At 39.7% G+C, this 18,398-nt stretch overlaps 1 protein-coding gene across 3 annotated transcripts in view; it reads left to right on the top strand.

The window, feature by feature from the left end:
- SPTLC3 (serine palmitoyltransferase long chain base subunit 3) overlaps positions 1-18,398 on the top strand; it is a 161,539-nt gene that overhangs the window by 137,344 nt on the left and 5,797 nt on the right. For all 3 annotated transcript variants that reach the window (XM_014585987.2, XM_006143659.3, XM_014585988.2), the window contains 2 exons: positions 12,982-13,117; positions 16,935-17,064. In XM_014585987.2, coding sequence (XP_014441473.1) covers positions 12,982-13,117; positions 16,935-17,064 — 266 coding nt within the window. The remainder of the gene's footprint in view (positions 1-12,981; positions 13,118-16,934; positions 17,065-18,398) is intronic.

Raw genomic sequence — 18,398 nt, 5'->3', positions numbered from 1 at the left:
AACAGGAATTATCAGATCTTTTACTACAACCACCTCTAGTTTCCTTTTCATAGATTTCAGTCTCAACGCATGGCGGGTATTGACATCGTTATTATGTTGACAAATTCCCCAATGATGTGTACTTTCTGGAGGCAGAAAATGAATCCTGAAGATAATGCCCAATAGAAATCAAAATGACATAAACTTGAAACAATTCTGGAAGTCATAACGGAAGAAGGGACAATGTATATTTTGGGAATAGTAACATACTCACAGACATTCAAAACCTTTTTCTTTTCTAAGGAAGAAGGAATATGATGAGACAGAAAATGGCATCATTACCAGAAATTTATAAAGTTTTATAATTTAAAAAGATGGACTCTTGGATTACTTATTTAAAATTGAATGGGTTTGAGTTAACTCCAAGTAACAAGAGAAGACTGAATTCTGAGTTCAGATAGAGAAGTAAAACTAGAGACTTAATATCAAGATTTAAGTTAATATAAAAATACAATTCTGGTCAACATTACTTTAGGCATTTTACCTACTTTCAGAAACACTAAAAAGCTGTGTGGTTTGGTTTTTACATCCAGATGGGCAAGTTCACTCCAGGTAATTCATTCAGTTCCTGGGATTTTTTTTTTCCCCTTAGGCTTAAATTCTCATTTTTATTAAATTTGGAAAATGTCAAGTTCTTTCAAGTAACTTCCTTAATTTGGGAACCTAAATAATTTTTATTCACCTTCTACAGAAAAAAAAAATATATATATATAGGGGAAGAAAATGATACTTAAAATACAGTGTGTTTGCACTGAAAAATACAACCATGTTTCATCTGTGCACTATTTCATATGAATTATTTCATTAATTCTGGTCATTTGTGAAGTTTTGTCATGAGATTGGCAGGTAAGGTATTGACCCTGCCCCTAACCCAACATGGACTTGGAGAAGGTGGCACCAGCCCCTTCCAGCTGTGACCTTCAACCTTTGCTCTGGTCCCTGAAACAGGACACACATATTTTTACACTTGAGTTTGATAGATTTAAAAACCTGGAGGGACTAAGGAAGATTTAGGGCGTTGAGAAGACAAAGAAGGGAGTACACTGGGTGACAGCAATTAGTTCTCAAAAGAAGAATTTTCTCACTTTCCTACTGTTTATTTCTAACATGAGATACATTCACAGACTTCTCTTGGATTTTGCTTTTCTTTAGTACAAGCTGTTTGAAAGCTGCAAGCTACACTTACCCATCAGTGTCATCCAGTTTATTTTATGACTATTATTGTAGAGATTGACTCTTCACTCAGAATTCTGTCTCTTCTGTGAGGAAGAGAAAGAGAATAGTGCAAAGGACTGGAATCAAAGTACTGAAACCATAAAACTAAACACCCAGTTTTAAAAGATCTTCTCATATTTCTCAATGTCTACCTAGGCAGAGAGTTCACTGAATACAAATCCGATGGTTTTTCTACCACAAATTTTTCTCCTCATCAAATTCAGCAATTCCAAGTTGTTAGTTCTGTCTCTCGGAGATCCCTCACTGAATACAAGTAGCATCTACAGAGAATTCTACCCCAAATCCACGTCTGAAGACTTGGCCATAGAAGACCCTTGGCTATGCTGTGGGAGAAATGAACTGCTGCTTCCTAAATATATTTGCCACTTGGTTACCAGCTGGAGACACAGAAAGAGGCCAAGAAAGAGACAGAGGGCATGGAGAGCTGCGTTTTCTAAATGGTTTCAGGCCACTGGCATTTCAGCAATAGCTAATACAAAGCAGATGTCGGGTGCTACGCTCCACTGCCTTTCAACTGAGGGCCTGCCTTTGTCCATGATTAATCACCTGTGCTGGGGGGTAAAAAAGTTTTACCTGGTCTTTCTGTGTGTGCAGACCTAAGGTCAGGGTTAGCAATCAAGGTGACAGGCAATGCCTCTCTGCACTAGCACTGCTTACATATGTAAGACAACTTGGATTTGTACAATAAATGCAAAACTAGTCAACACACTGAACTTTAGCTAGGAAGAGGAGTTTGCCTGGTTATGCAAAAATGGCCAGCAAGCTGTTCCAGAATGTCCTGCCTCCTCATTTACTTTACCTTAAGAGTTAGCCAATGGTAGAATTTTATGGCAGCTCAGTGAATTCCGCACTTGTTTGGGGTCCTTAAAAAAATGTTTCTAGCAAGAATGTAAAGAGAATCTGTCTTTTAGATGGCAGTAGGGCAAAAGGATAGTGTGGCCACTTCCTTCCAGTCATCCTACAAACAAGATATCTGTTTACACCATGAGTCCCACTGAAGCTTTCTCTTCACATTTGTTTCCTGTGTGGATAGACTCTGTGATGGGGTGTTGTAATGTAACACATGGAATCATTCAGTACAACCAGAAAAGGAAAGCACTTGATTGCATCTGCAGCATCTTTCAGGGTGAAGGGGAGCTGGTATCCCATACTGGTCTTTGTTTTTCCCATCACAAGCTTATTTTCAGTTTAAAAAAAAATACCTCATCCCCAGTCTTGTTTGGAGAGTTGTGTTGAGGAAACTAGCTACCTCACTAGCTACAGCTGGGGAAGATTAAGCAGGTGGATTTGTGCCTGAGAAAGCTCAGCATGTGTGCCTGGGCTACAGAGAATGTATTTGCTTTCTATTTCTGCATAACAAATGCTCATAGATTTAGTGGCTTAAAATGACCATTTATTATCTCAGTTTCTTTGGTTCATGAGTCTGGGTATAGTGTTCTCTGCTCAACTTTTCGTGAAGCTGAAATGAAGGTGTCAGTTACTACCCTCTCATCTGGAGCTCAGGCTGCTTTTCCAAGATCATATGGTTATTCCAAGCTCATGTGTAACCTCAATCCTACAACCCAATTCTTTGCCAGCTGTCAGTGGGGGCCGCTCTCAGCTCCTAAAGGCCTCTTGCATTCATGGCCATGTGGCTCTTCTATCTTCAAAGCCAGCATTGAGAGTCTATCTTACATCAAATCCCTCTTTCTCTCTCTCTATCTCTTTCTTTAGGAAGAGCCCAGTCCCTTCTAAGAGCTCATCTGGTTACGCCCTAAGGACTGGTTAATGTCTCTAAAGTTTTCAACCCTTTGTAAAATAGGAGAACTTTATGTACTTAGGTTTTCAGTAATCATCTACTTCAACTTGAGCCCTGAGAATGAAAATTATCCTAATGAACACTTAGTTCTGTCAGATAAAACAGTATCAGATGTGTCCCAGGCTTCAAAAAGTTCAGGGACAGCAAGAGAGTATCAGATGTGTCCCAGGCTTCAAAAAGTTTGAGGGACAGCTAGATAGACTGTAGGTGTCACAGGTCAGTTACATTTGTCAAAGAGGTCCAGAATTCAAGAGTAAATCCAAGTCAATCAGTCTAGTCATGTGTTCAAATGAATGATTTTCAACATTTTGTGAACCATAAGATTTTTCCAAATGAAAAATAATATATGGAGGTTCATACATTACTGTAAAACTTGTAGTAGCTGACACCTTCATCTCAGTCTCATTATAGTAATTTTTTTATAACTTTCAGTTTATTATGTGCCAGGCAGTCTAAGTACTTAATATTTAATCCACAAAACAGTATAAAATGAGCATTATTGTTATTGTCATTATTCCCATTCTACAAATGAAAAATACAGAGTTACAGAAAGATGAAGGACCTCTCCCAGCATGGTAGAGTGAATTTGGAACCAAAGCAATTAGCTCCAGAATCCTTGAGTACTTGGTCATGATTCTGTTTTAGTAAGTGCAAGGCCAAGGTAGGGGCCACTCCCTCAAGCTTCCCCCAACAATCTCCATCCTGAGGCTTTCTCAGGGGACCCCTTCCTAGCAAACACTTTAGAAATCAGAGTTTATAATTATGTAGATAGCTGCCTTGGATGGGGTTTCCTGGCAGCCACCATTATTTACATGATTTCTCAGAGCCCTTGAGGGAGCTCCATTCACCTAGTTATTCAACAAGGACCTATCCTTTGTTGCCTTTGCCTTCTTGTCACATTTGGAAGAGTTATTGACCCCCATCTTCTAACTCACTGCAGACCCTGGCTTCCACTCTGGCCCCCAGACTTATCTTGCCATCCCCAGTTGTTTCCTCTCCCTAGTCCATACACCATATGCTAGAACTTCTTCTGAACCCCCCTTCAGAACATGCTTTAGCTTCTCATTACCCACTAAAAGAAAATGAATGCTCTAGGTGGCATTTGCTTCACTGATCTTTCCTATGACTGTAATCCAAGCCTTCTGAAAGTGAGTCGCCTAATTCTCCGGGAGTTGCCACCAAGTACATGCACACAAGATGTTAACCACCTGGAGGTCTTGGTTCCAAACCAAAACACTGCTATGCGGCACTTGATTTCCTATCTTCATTTATGATTACATTAACGTTTCTCATTTATAATTTCCTTGAAAATAAGAGTTGTACTCTTCCGCTTCTTCTCCTTTTTTAAATTTTCCAGAAGGTGCACATGCTCATCAGAGAGAGAGGGAGATGGAGAAAGCACCATACAATGGAGCATGGTGATGCCTTAATGATTTCTCCATTTCTACATCATGTCAAGAATTTGGCACGTGGTAGGACCAGTAGTTGGTGTAATGGCTGTGTTGCTGGACTCCCATGTAGCTGACCACGGTTCAAGTCCCAGACCCGGTGGCTTAAACTCACACCGAGCACTTGTGTGTGTGTGCCCAAGATCCCAAAAGGAGAGTGGAAGAGAAGGGATTGTGGTGTGGAGTGATTTCTCACTTTCTGTCTCTCTGTCTTTCTGGTGAGCACATGCACCCTATAGCAAAAACCTCTCCAAAAATAAAAATAAAAAAGAATTTGGCATATGGTATGTTTTTCCAAGCCACTGGGGCTAGGACTTAAACTACATGGCCAGCCATGTAGGAGCTGGCTCCCTTAACCACTTGGTCACAGAGCCAGCCTTCAGTGTACTCATGTTAATCCTCCACTTACCACAAAGCCACCTGCCATATTAGGCACTAAATAAGCAGATACTGTATTAAGCATCTTTCCAAAAGCCCTGAGAAATAGGTAAGCAGCTGTTACTATAATTTGCATTTAAGAGATCAGGAAACTGAGGCTTAGAGACAATGAGTGACTTCTTCATCTTCATAGAGAAAGTGACAGACGGAATCTGACAGTTTGTTTGATTGAATGCAAAAATGCTTTAAGACTGAGTTGTGCTTTGGTCTCTTCAAATAAGATCAGTCATTATTTTTAGAGAATCAGAAACCACAATATAATTTAGAACTCCCATCAGTGCTTCTTAACTGGAAGGGTACATACCGTATTTCCCTAGAGAGTTTTTCTGAAAGGTCTACTCCAGTCCTGGAGCAGAATCTCCACAGAAAGAAGCTTACTGTGTATTTAAAAAAGAAAAAAAAAAAATTCTTAAGATTCTGCTGCATTCCTTTACTTCAGAGACACTGATTTACAGGGGTTCTCAGAAGGCCCCTAGTTTCCTAAATTGCCTCATTTAACGTGCAATATTCCATAATTAGTGACTTCCTAGATATTGCTTGCTATTTAAATACAAATTAGGATGAAATCTTACTACTCATTCTCTAAGTAGTCATGAAGCAGTTTGGGGTGAATGTATCTACCTTATCATATTTATTTTTGGTTGCAGATTATTTGATATCTGCCTTTTCTCCTATTAGATCATTTCTTTCCAAAGTGTCTCAGACTTTTTAAAATCTTCTCTAGAAGATTAATCTCTTTAATCTCTTCCTAGATTAGCAGCAGACCCAGCTCTGATATGTAGTGAGTGCTTTTCATTCGTGGAATGTATGAATCTATGAAGCACAAAATTCATGTCTCATTATTGAATTTATCAGCTTTTCCAAAGAAGCAGATTTTTATACTCTCATAGGTCTAACCAATTTTTAAGTTAACTGAGTAACACATTCACGATCTCTAAGCCTCAGTTTCCTCACCAATGAAGGAGGTCCAAAAATCTAGTTCTTGGCTCATAGTATATGTGTATCAGAAATGTCCATTCTCACCCTTCCTTGAAGATTAAATCCCTAACAGTGGATTGGAGAAACTGACAGGGAGGTGGAGACAAGAGTGTCTTTCCAGAACCTTTGCAATCAGGCCACACTGACAGCTGCCCACCCCTGATGTCTAGCTTGCTCCTGCATGCATTTCACCCAGGCATGACTGAGCAGTGGAAAGTGCATGGAACATGTGTATGAGACTGTAAGACATGCCATAACCTTGGAACCCAGACATCAAATGGGAGAGCTTCAGTGTTTAATAAAAATGTGTGTTCCTCTCATAAACCACTCCAAACACTCTTTTCTCCACCCTACTGGGAAGCTTGTCACTGCTAACGTAATTCTTAGGATTCTCACACTCTGTAGCTTCTTGATCTTAGCTGAGATCACTCTGCCCCTGAGAGTGCTGGAAACAAAATGTCCTGTCTGGTGTCCAGTGCCTGAAAGAACAACATTCTCACCCTTCCTTGAAGATTAAATCCCTAACAGTGGATTGGAGAAACTGACAGGGAGGTGGAGACAAGAGTGTCTTTCCAGAACCTTTGCAATCAGGCCACACTGACAGCTGCCCACCCCTGATGTCTAGCTTGCTCCTGCATGCATTTCACCCAGGCATGACTGAGCAGTGGAAAGTGCATGGAACATGTGTATGAGACTGTAAGACATGCCATAACCTTGGAACCCAGACATCAAATGGGAGAGCTTCAGTGTTTAATAAAAATGTGTGTTCCTCTCATAAACCACTCCAAACACTCTTTTCTCCACCCTACTGGGAAGCTTGTCACTGCTAACGTAATTCTTAGGATTCTCACACTCTGTAGCTTCTTGATCTTAGCTGAGATCACTCTGCCCCTGAGAGTGCTGGAAACAAAATGTCCTGTCTGGTGTCCAGTGCCTGAAAGAACAAACGCTGGACTCCCCCTGCCACATTAAAACTTTACTCCAACTCTGACATCCCCCATCCCTTGGCCATAGCAAGGCTGGAAGCCAAGGGTAACTGGATAAAGAGAGAAAAGGAATGGGGGGTGGGGGTGGGGAAGCATTGTTAGATCACTGCAGGCATTATTTATTATCATTTGAATTTCCCTGTGTTAATTTTTCAGAAATATCATTTAAATTGTGAGAAATGTTTTATGGAAACACATTTCTCATCTCTAAATCCCCGGCCACATTTTCCAGGCAGTGTTTTTTAGAAGCACGTTTGAGATGGTTTAGTTGATTTTGACAGCGATGGTGTGCTAAATAATTTAACAAGGGCATAAGCCACTTGTATTTTTGTATGGACATTTTAAAGCCTGGGAAATAATGAAATAAGTCACCCCATGGCATCTGGTATATTCGTGTTTCCTCTGTTAGAAAGAGCTTGCAAAGGTTGCTGAAAATGCAGAGTGTCACTGGTATTGGCCGATAATCCTGTCAAATCCATCTCTTTTGCTTATTCCTAAAAGGGGGAAATACAGAAATACTTTTTTTTTTTATGCCAACAGTTCAAGAGAGAATTTTAAAAATTCCTTCTTTAAGACAGGTCACTCTGGCAGTTTCCACTGTCTGTAATTCCTTCTGGCCCTTTGGGAGACTGAGTTGTCCCAAATATATTTTTGGAAATGCCATAGACCATTGTTTTTATTAGGGGATTGCAAAGCTTTGTAGTAGGATGCTTTGTGTTTTATTTGTTTTCCTTCCCCAGCTCCAGCTGTTTTTGTTTTAACAGCATTGGAGGGAAGGTTAAAGTATGTGTGGCCTCTGTTAACGTAGCTCATCTCTCAAGAGCTAAAATCTGGACAGATGTAAGGACAACTTATAGGTCTTCTGCTGGGTTCATTCAGAAATTTATCCTTTTTTTTTTTTTTTTTTTTTTGAGAGTGTTTTTATTAGGGCGCGTGCGCTCGCCAGACAGACAGAGAGAGACATAGAGACAGAAAGCGAGAAATCACCCCCCAGGGGGGATGGTCACGCCGCAATCCCTTCTCCTCCATTCTCCTCTCGGGATCTTGGGCACGCACGCACACGCGCCCGGCATGAGTTTTAAGACACCGGGTTCGGGACGCAAACCGCAGTTGACTACATGGGAATCCAGCAACATAGCCATTACGCTAACTGCTGGTTCCCAGAAATTTATCCATTTTTATGAGAGGGATGAAGATGACAGTGGAGTTGATCACAAATCAAGTGAACACTTTGTACCAGATGGCCGTCAGAACCACAAACACAGACTCCAAGAGACCTAGTACTCAGTAACTGCTGGGATGTAATCATGCCAAAGAAGAGACTACCAAATTCTCTTTTACTTTCTACATCCAACAGGGAGCATGGCTTAGCCAATACACACTCAGGCTCCTAACATAGGGGGATACATAGCTTCAGGGATGGACTGAACATGGCACCTATTTCTAAGAGATTCCAGTGTGCATGATTATACCTTGCAAAAATCTAAACTCATTCCTAGTCCCATCCCCAGAGATCCTGAATGAATTAGTCTGGAGTGTCCCCAGGGTATGAGATTTTCAAGCTCACTAGGTGATTCTGAGGTGCCACTGAGGCAGCTGAGAACCACTGCCCGGTGGAAAATGTAAATAACTTCTCAAGTTCCTAGCAAAGCCAGACACAGTAATAAACAAAATTTTGCTACACTATCCATTTTATTTCTTCCATTTTCCTAAGAGATAAGCTTATTTATCGCTAGAGATTTTCCAAATAAAACTGAAGCTTTAAAGCTTTAAGTAGTTCAGGATTGTGTCTGATTTCTAATTCATTCAACTCCAAAATCTATTCCCTTTCCACTTAACAGCCTTCTCAGAGAACCTAGAATCTAGCAAAGTAAATATTGGGTTGTCAGAAAAGTCATGATGCAAAATGTCATGACTTTTCTGTCCACCCAGTACTTGTGTAAACTCTCCAAAAGCCTACGTAAGAGATTCACTTGTTTATCTGAGTAGGAATCTTCCCTGTCTTCAATGTAATATGAGGAAGAAGGATCAGAAAACATTTAATTAGGGATTTGGAATGTTTCGAAGGGGATGTGGCTAAGTGCCCAATATCAGAGTTTCTGATAAGGACACACAACAAATACTTCTTGTACTTACACAAAGTACTCTTCACACAAAGATCTCCAAGCACAAAATAATTAATAAAATCACCCACAGTCTGTCTAGATGAATAGCATTTTATATATACAAATTTCCCTCTGCCCCAGGCCTCTAAGAGTATAAGAATGTTTTCAATTTTGAAGGGTGAGCAATAGAGTAATTGAAGGGAGCTGTATCTTAACCAACTGAAAAGACCTCAAAAGCATTTATAGTGACTTATATGAGAAAAAATGTTGACCACAAGTGTGTCATAATGGCTTGTCAGCCATGCTGTGTGAAATGGTTCAAAGACAGGAAAGACAGGACAAGAATAAAGTATCTAGTTCTTACAAGTCAGGTAATCCTGGAATTGATATTATAATATGTTTGGTCAAGTCTCCAAAGGCTCTAGAAACAATGAAGTGGTGACATGAGCTGCCGATCCAGTTACTTGGGTTAATCAAGACAGAAGGGACAGACGTGGCCAATTAAGTAGCTGAGTAGCCCAATGATAGATGAGTCATTGTAAGCAAGTGCAAAGACAATGCCATTGGGAAAAGTAATTTAAGTCATTTATGCACTTCCAGACCAGGAAATCCTTCTAGTCTTTGAGGAGGAACATTTAGGAACCACCAGGCCCAGCCTGATGAAGTCATCTGTTCATTATGCAGCTAACAATCAATGAAAGAGTCAAATGCACAAAAGGATAGGCCATATGGAAGACATTTTGGTGACTGGGATGTGTATCTGTGCCTTCATTTCGGTCACCTTTTAAACAAGTCTTATACTGCAGTCCTCTTTTCTTTCTCCTAAATATGTAGTATCCTCCTTCTCTTGAAGTTCTTCTCTCTCTAAACATAGTTTCAATGTATGGGTGAACTTTTTTAAGATAAGGCAAATATCCTCTATTCTAATTTCTAATTCTCTACTCCAAACAGACTGTTCTCTGTACACACGTAAGATTCCAAGTGAAGGACACTTCAGAATGTTACAAAACAGTTACTTTTGGGACCAGAAGTTAGCGTAATGGCTATGTCGCTGTACTCCCATGTAGTCAGCCGCGGTTTGAGTCCTGGACCCGGTGGCTTAAACTCACGCCGGGTTCGCGTGTGTGCGTGCCCAAGATCCCAAGAGGAGAATGGAGGAGAAGGGATTACGGCATGGCCGTCCCCCCTGGGGGGTGATTTCTCACTTTCTGTCTCTCTGTCTCTTTCTGGCTTTCTGGCGAGTGCATGTGCCCTATAACAAAAACCTCTCCAAAAAAAATAAAAAATAAATAAAAAGTAAAAAGTTACTTATTTAAAAGAATTGTTTATTCAATTTTATTTAGTCATTCATTTATTTTAATTTGACCAGAGAGAGATGAGAGAGAGAGAGAAAGTGAGAATGCAAGCCACCAGGTCTTAGACTCGAACCGTGGTTGGCCGTATGGGAGTGTCCAACACCCTAACCATCACGCCACCTGCTGGTTCCCACAAAACAGTTTATTTTTTTAAAGCACCAAAGAAGTTGCACATATGCAGGAAAAGAAAAATGTATATACAAATGATTCTACACCTCCCTGGATCCTCATTTGTATTTATTTTTTGCAAACCCACAATTGAGAACATGGGTGGGGAAAAAAGAAAAGAAAAGAAAAAGACATGAATTAAAGGAAACTATAGTTGCAACTAGCTCTTTCTTTTTCCCTTTTTTATTCTTCATAGAGTATTGTTTTTCTTCTTCTTTCACTTCTATTTAATCACTGTACATCTTTACATTGCACAACATGGTTTTTCCCAGCATGAATATAGTGCATATTAGTCAAGTCAAGGACATTACCATACACATTATCATAAACTGATAACTCCATTTTTATCTAGTAAGTGTTTTGTTTGTTTTTTTTTTCTCTGATCCCCTCCTTGTCACCCCTATTACCCACTCCCTGTTGTACCATCTCTGGTAACAACTACCTTTTTCTTTAAAACCAAAGTTCTATTCAGGAACCCCAAAGTAAAGGTCATCAGTGGCTGCCATGTTGATAAATCCAATGAACACTATTCCACCTCCCGATTTATTTTCTCTCTCTTCTCTCTCTCTCTCTCTCAATTCCTGTTTTGTTTTGTTTTGTTTTTCTTCATTTAAGCTCATCTTTCATTCCCCAGCCACTAAATGTTGGATTCTTCAATCCCTGTGGTCTCACGCTTCCTCTTTCTTTTTTAAATAAATCTACCCATCTTTCCTGATTGATTTTATTCAGCACTCAATCACATCTTACTTGGCTCTGAACCATCTATTCCACACTCCACAAGACCATTACTCTTCTACACCTGAAATGCTTTCTTCTGGCTTTTTGCTTGGTTAACACTTGCTCACCCTTTCGATCTCTGCTCTCTCATTTATTGACTTCATCAGATTTGGCCCAATCTTACTGATATGAGAGATCATAACATCACATAACATTTCCTTACAGTGCTCATCAGATTTGCGACGTTACAGCTTTTTGTGAAATCATTTTATTTTTGTCTGTCTTCTCACTAGACTAGAAGTCCTTCTTTGTTTCTGTACTCCCTGCCTCTCTTCTTCATAAGTTGTCATACCGTCTACTAATGGCTTACTCTGTCTCATATGTGCTGCTAATAAGCTTTTTTCTCTGTCTTTAAATTTCTGCTCTTACTACTAACTGTTAATTCTCTCTACTTTTTTTTTAGAACTATTTTTGCTAGAGATCATGAACACTCACCAGAGACACAGAGAGAGAAAATGAGAAATCACCACCCAGGGATGGCCATGCCGCAATCTCTTCTCCTCCTTTCTCCTCTTAGAATTATGGACATGCACACATGCACGCCTGGTGTGAGTTTCAAGCAGAAGGGTCTGGGACTTCAACCACAGTCCACCACGTAGGAGTCCAGTGCTATAACCACTAAGCAACCTGCCATAACCACTATGCAACCTGCTGGCCCCTAATTCTCTCCACTTTTTTTGCATTCACATTGTAAGAGCAAGAGGATCTGGTTGTTTTAAATAATATTGATTATATCTTTGTCAAAGTTTCTGTGAAGGACCAATTCATGACTCACTGGCCAATACCCAAATGGACTACCCTTGGGTCGAGGGCATCTTTTATCCATTGGTTGTGACCAAGACAGTGACATTGAAAGATGGACTTCTCTAGAAAAGAACGATAATCTGGATGCTTTGTCCATGACAACCTGCTTGCTGGGAGCTGTAGAGTTGGAAAGGGATCTTCCTTGAGAACTCTGGTTGGAAAAACAAGCATGGACTGTTGGGGCATTCTAGATCCTACTTATCGTTCTGTTTGGGGACAATGCTGTCCTTGTTCCAGATGGGAAAAGCAAAAGATCCCCTCTTTCTTCTCTATTGCTTTACCACAACCAAATGTCCTGCCAAACGGTCCTGGTCTCACCTGGGCCTATCTTTGTCCAGGAATGTTCTGCCCCTTTGAATTCGGGTTGGATGAAAATTTCTTTCATTAGAGGCTTAAATGAGGAGCAGTTTTAATGGGCCAGCTGAGTTTGGCTGAAGCATCTATCAACTACTGGTGATGTGTGTTTGTGTGTCTGTGTGTGTGTGTGTGACTTGTGGTAATACTCCCTTCTCCTAAGTTAATGTTTTAAATCATTTAGCTTGGCACTAAGTCTATACAAATAGGTGATCCCTTCTCCCACTCCTTCCTCCCACCAGCCCTGCAGGCTGGCTTGACTTTAGTGGCTTTCAGCATTTAATAGCTCTCTTTTCCCCCAATTCCTGCCTTCCAGGCTCAGGGCCCTAAGGCCCGTTCATGCTCACCAGGAGACATTTCCCTATCTTACTTCAATCCTTCCCAGCTAATGATACAGACCTGCAGAAAGACTTCAAAATATTTGCCAGGTTGACCTGACCTTTGCTTTCCTATTCCTGGTGGGAATTGATGGATTTCATGCCTGTCTATTTCCAGGGCAGCAGAGAATACAGCAACTTGCAAAAAATACACGATACTTCAGGCAGAAACTGAATGAAATGGGATTCATCGTTTATGGCAATGAGCACTCTCCTGTTATTCCTGTGCTCCTCTACATGCCCAGTAAAGTCGCGTGAGTACCCAAGGACTCTCAGAATCACACTAAAACCCTGGGACCAGCAGTTGGCATAATGACTATGTCACTGGACTCCCATGTAGTCCACTGCGGTTCGAGTCCTGGACCCGGCGGCTTAAAGTCACGCCGGGCACATGTGCGTGTGTGCCCAAGATCCCTGAAAGGAGAATGGAGAAGGAATTGCAATGTGGCCCTCCCCCCTGGGGGGTGAGTTCTCGCTTTCTGTCTCTCTCTCTCTCTGTCTTTCTGGTGAGTGCATACACCCTATAGGAAAAATCTCTCCAGGAAAAAAAAAAGAATCACACTGAAAACCCAAGGTAACCTACTGAGATGGTGCTTTAGACATTTTGAGACTTTTCAGCACAGGCATTAGATTACCATAGTCTAGTTAAAGATATTACCATACACACTATCCTCAACAAAAAATCCTCCATTTCTGTGTTCCTTAAATGTCTTGCCCCTTTATTTTTCTCCTTGATTTCCTTCCTCTCACCCTCTCACCCTCAATCCCCCTCCCATACTACCTCCAGTATCCACAACCATTCTCCATGCTTCTATATCCTCCAGCCTTTCAGCTTCTGCCATCGAGTGTGGACATTCAGTATATATTAAGTAGAGACAAATGGTGTCTCTTTTTCATAGTCTGGCTTGCTTCACTCAGCAGTAAATCTTTTATATTGTCCACTTTCTATCCAATGCCATGTTGAACTATTTTTTTCCCTTCCAGTATGAGATTGTTTTTTGGGAGCAGCTGGCATTGCTGAATACAGAGTACATGCTAAGGAAGGCAGATAGACCTCAGTGGTCACCCATTGAGAGTGGGAAGCTTAACTCCCTTATTCATAAATGAGAATGTCGAGACTCACAAAGCTCAAACTACTTTCTCAGACTCACCTAGGTTATAGGTGGCTGGGCTCAGAATTCAAAGTTAGTTCCATTTGCCTCCTGAACCAGAACTCTTTTGAACACACAGCACATTCCCTCAAACTTTAGTACCTAGGTGGAAAAAATTTCATTAAAGCAACACAAAGTGGAAATTTTAACTCTCTTTAATGTCATCTTTGGTAGTTCAAAGGACACTATGATGGAAGAAAAATCTAATTGTTTGGGTTGCCTGAGGAAACTAAGAACGAGTTGGTTACAAAAGGCATTATCATCTCTCACTGACAAGAGATTTCCCTACTCCTTGATTTGTTTCCTTCCAAGATTTCTTCCATTGAAAGTTTATATGTAGTGAAGCCTTAAAAAGAAAGAGTTAATTATATAAACCAGCATAGAAATACTTCTTTCATTGGCTCCTTTAAAAACCCTTCATTTTACTAAGACCCCTGATTTCTCCTCATTTCCACCTACACAGAATGAAAATATAATCTCTAGTCACTTATGCTTTTGAACAAAGTTCTGTTACAACTCTATCATTGGAATATTTTATGGAGTGTAGTGCAATGTGATAACACCTATAAAATGCACACTTAATCAAAATTCTATTGTATTTAGCACAGGGTACAGACAGGGTTTGTGTTTTCCTTCCACAGTCTTTGTCACTCCCTTAGAAAACTGTGCTATATAAGATATAGGGATGCTGCATGCAATTCAATGTTAATTATTATTATTAATTATTATTTTATTATTACTTCACATAGCTCAGTTTTTTTGTTTTGTTTTGTTTTTCTGGGTTTTTTTCAGCCTATGCAAGCCCTAATTTGCTTTGAGGAGTACAAAACCAGAGGCTCATTATGTAAAATGTTCGGTGCAATCATACATGTTAAACTTACAGATACCAGCTTTAGTAGTGTATGTTTTAAACTCAGAAGTGCTCTGGGGGGCCCCAGGTTAGCCTAATGAATCAACAGAGCCATATATTTTACTCTGCATTCTTTGGCAAAACTCTCTTCCTTTGGTACAAAGAGAAACATGCAGACAGTGAAAATGGTCTTCTGGGAGTCCTGAAAACTGGCCTGAGATCATGGGTCAGGTGGTTTTTACTCTAGCAATAAAAGCACTTGACTTGTTTCTCAGACAATTATGAGCTCTCATCCTGTGCAGTTCCGTGGGCAGCCTTCCATTGGGTGATCAAGTAAGAGAAAGAACAGCCTCTGTTTTCAAGCTTTCTCAGCTATAACCTTCCCAGTCAAAAATCAAAGGACAAATCTTGCCTTGTCCAAGCCAGGGAATCAGAGAGGCTCTATAGGTCTTGCAGTCCTCCTTGCTTCATTTGATAACCTATGTTCTGTGTGAGGCAACAAAATGTCAGACTGCTAAACAGCAAGACAAGACAGGTGAATGGATGAAGGGGCTTACTTCCCATGTCTGCTACAAAAATTCTCCCTGAGTTATGACAGAAAGGTTTCTGCAGTACTGTTAGCTTCCAGCCTCATACAATACACCAACAACCTCTAGATGTAAGAACAGATCTGAGGTATTTGCCCCACTTATGGGTAGAGTCACTCAGTAATTGATTCCTACAAACAGCAACAGAGCCCCCCCCAAAAAAAGAGTCACTTGGGGGTACCTGCCTTTTGATTTGACCTTGACTTTCAGTACAAGAAGCTGTAGACTTTGAGTTTGACATTCTAGAATTATTATTGAGATTAGCTCTGGGTTTTTTGTTTGTTTTTTTAAATAGAGACTAGAAGGCTGAAGTAAAGTAATTAAAGGAATTTTAGCTTACAAAGGTATTATCCTGAAAAAGCCTTATGATTGTCTGACTTATGAGTGGACCTCAGAAAGTTCATGGAAAAATGGAATGAAAGTACGAGTTTCTTTCTGTGCAAAATCTTTTGAAATCCATGCATAATGTTTATTTCCCATGAACATTTCGGTGGTCTGTATTTACCCACCAGGTTCTCTGTGTGAGCACATCTCTTTTTCTCTCTCCTGCCCCATTCCCCTTTTATCCAGTCAATGAGTTTATTATGTCTGTGCACACCTGAGTGTTTCATTCACACATTTAAAAAGTGAGACCTTTGTAATTTCTTGTCTCTGATTTGATGGAAAATACGATCCTTGATTCTGAAGCAAGAATGTCGATATGGGTTGAATCCTATAGACCTTCTAATTACTGTCTTCAGGTTATAGTTACTAAAGATAGATTTCTTGAAATCTCCACAATATATGAGATAGCTTCCAGAAGTACAAATGTACTTCTATGAAAAAGTTTTGAATGGATTTCAATTTTTGGCACCAAAATTAATTTGTACTTTATAATTTCATTTTTCATAAACTTTTTGAAGCCCCCTTTTTAATTTTATGGTTTCTTATTTACATTTAATTGTACATCTCTCTACCACATAATATGGTTTTTCATAGAATACATGTATTACATGACAATCAAATTACCATATACATCATTTTCAACAGAGAACTTTACATTCTTATGTCTGTTATTTCTTCCCTCAATTGTTTTTATTACTTTTTAAACATATAGATAGGTTTGCATATAATATATAATTTTGATTTATGTAATTGCATTGTATTCATTTCTTGGTTTTCATTTCTAGGAAGACTGCAGATGAAGGATCTTACATCAGTGCAGACCTGATAAACTAGAATCACATACATTAAGCATTTTCTGTTCACTATCAAAAGCTTGGTACCCACTGAGATCTACTGAGTATTTCAGGCCCCATTATGCCACATACTCAGTCATGACATCAAATGACTGCCCAGTTCTTTGTCAATTGTATTTGACAAAGTCTATTCATTTCAATCGTGTTTTACTTACCATAAGCAAAGTCAATTAGCCATATTTCTTTTTGTGGCAGGATAATTCTGATTCCTTTCAGTTGACCTTCTTCTTTTGCCTTTCCATAAGGGCTTTTGCGAGGCATATGCTAGAAAGGAAAATCGGCGTGGTGGTTGTTGGATTCCCAGCCACTCCCCTTGCAGAAGCTAGGACTCGAATTTGCCTGTCAGCAGCACATACCCGTGAGATGCTGGACAAGGTGAGTATGCAACAGCCAAAAGAAGCTTTCTGGTACCTTGGATTCTAAGCAAGTCCTTTTATTTATTTTTTTATTTTATCCTATTTTTTTTTTTTGGAGCAGTTTTTGCTATAGGGCACATACACTAGCCAGAAAGACAGAGAGAGACAGAGAGACAGAAAGTGAGAAAGAACCCCCTAGGAGGGATGGCCACACCGCAATCCCTTCTCCTCTGATCTCCTCTTGGGATATTGGACACTCACGCACACACGACCGGCATGAGTTTAAGCCACCGGGTCCAGGACTCGAACCATGGTCGACTACATGGGAGTCCAGCAACATAGCCATTATGCCAACTGCTGGTCCTAGCAAGTCCTTTTATTAAGTGGGTTTCTGAGTTTCTCTGGTGAGGTTTAGGAAAATAATACTAATGGAAATCACTACTTAAAAAAAAGGGGTACATCAATGTGATCAACTCAGATAAAAAGAAAATCAGTTTAGCAAAAACTTGAGGCAAGTCAGTATTTTAGTTTCACAGAAAAGACCTAAGAGCCACATGTGCAGTTTACTTGTTCTTATATGCAAAAGCTGATCTAGCAAGTTGTTATATTTAGCATTGATTGCTCATAGTGTGACGCTTTTCATAGCCACCAAATCGGTCAGACAGCCCAACTAAACAATATGGTGGAAAACCAACAAGGACAGTATATATTATATCACCCATTCCTAAGTGAGGTGGAAATGCTTTAAAAAACTGCATTTTATTGTCTCTTAATTTCAATTTTTATGTGAGTGAGTAATATTACAGAATTAAGTAATCTTAATCAGTTTGAGGTTAATGGAACTATCTCAAAATGTCAATGAAGTTTTGCAAACAATTGAATGTCTCCTATGTGCAAAGCCTGGGCCAAAAAGTCTAGGAGAAGCTACTAATACATAAACAACAGATGAGGATAGCAGACATAATAAAGTAACTTTGGAAAAGAAATATAAAAAAACTGTGGGAGCATGAAGGTGGGAATAAATTATTATAACAGGGAAATTTCACAGGGGAGGTGACTTTTGAGCTAGGCCATTTTAAATAAAAGTTGCATAGCATCATTCAAACCTTCTGACCAGTGAAGCCAGACAATCTTGCCACAGTAAAACAAATGTAACAAATGAATTAAAGAAGAAAGAGGCAAGAAGACAGGAACTAAAAAAGAACTATTAATAAAAAAATAAATGAAAAAGAAGACATGACAGGCCAATAGCAATGAAAACAGAAGAAATGGATCTATGAACACACATTTACAAACACATGTAGTTACTTAGAATTGGAAAATGATTGGATGTAGGATATGTGTGGAAAAGAG

This window comes from Tupaia chinensis, unplaced genomic scaffold (genome assembly GCF_000334495.1).
Source record: "Tupaia chinensis unplaced genomic scaffold, TupChi_1.0 Scaffold000101_1, whole genome shotgun sequence".
NCBI classification, from domain to species: Eukaryota; Metazoa; Chordata; class Mammalia; order Scandentia; family Tupaiidae; genus Tupaia; species Tupaia belangeri.
The sequence above is the reverse complement of the archived record's forward strand: the minus strand, read 5'-3'. Positions and strand labels throughout refer to the sequence as shown.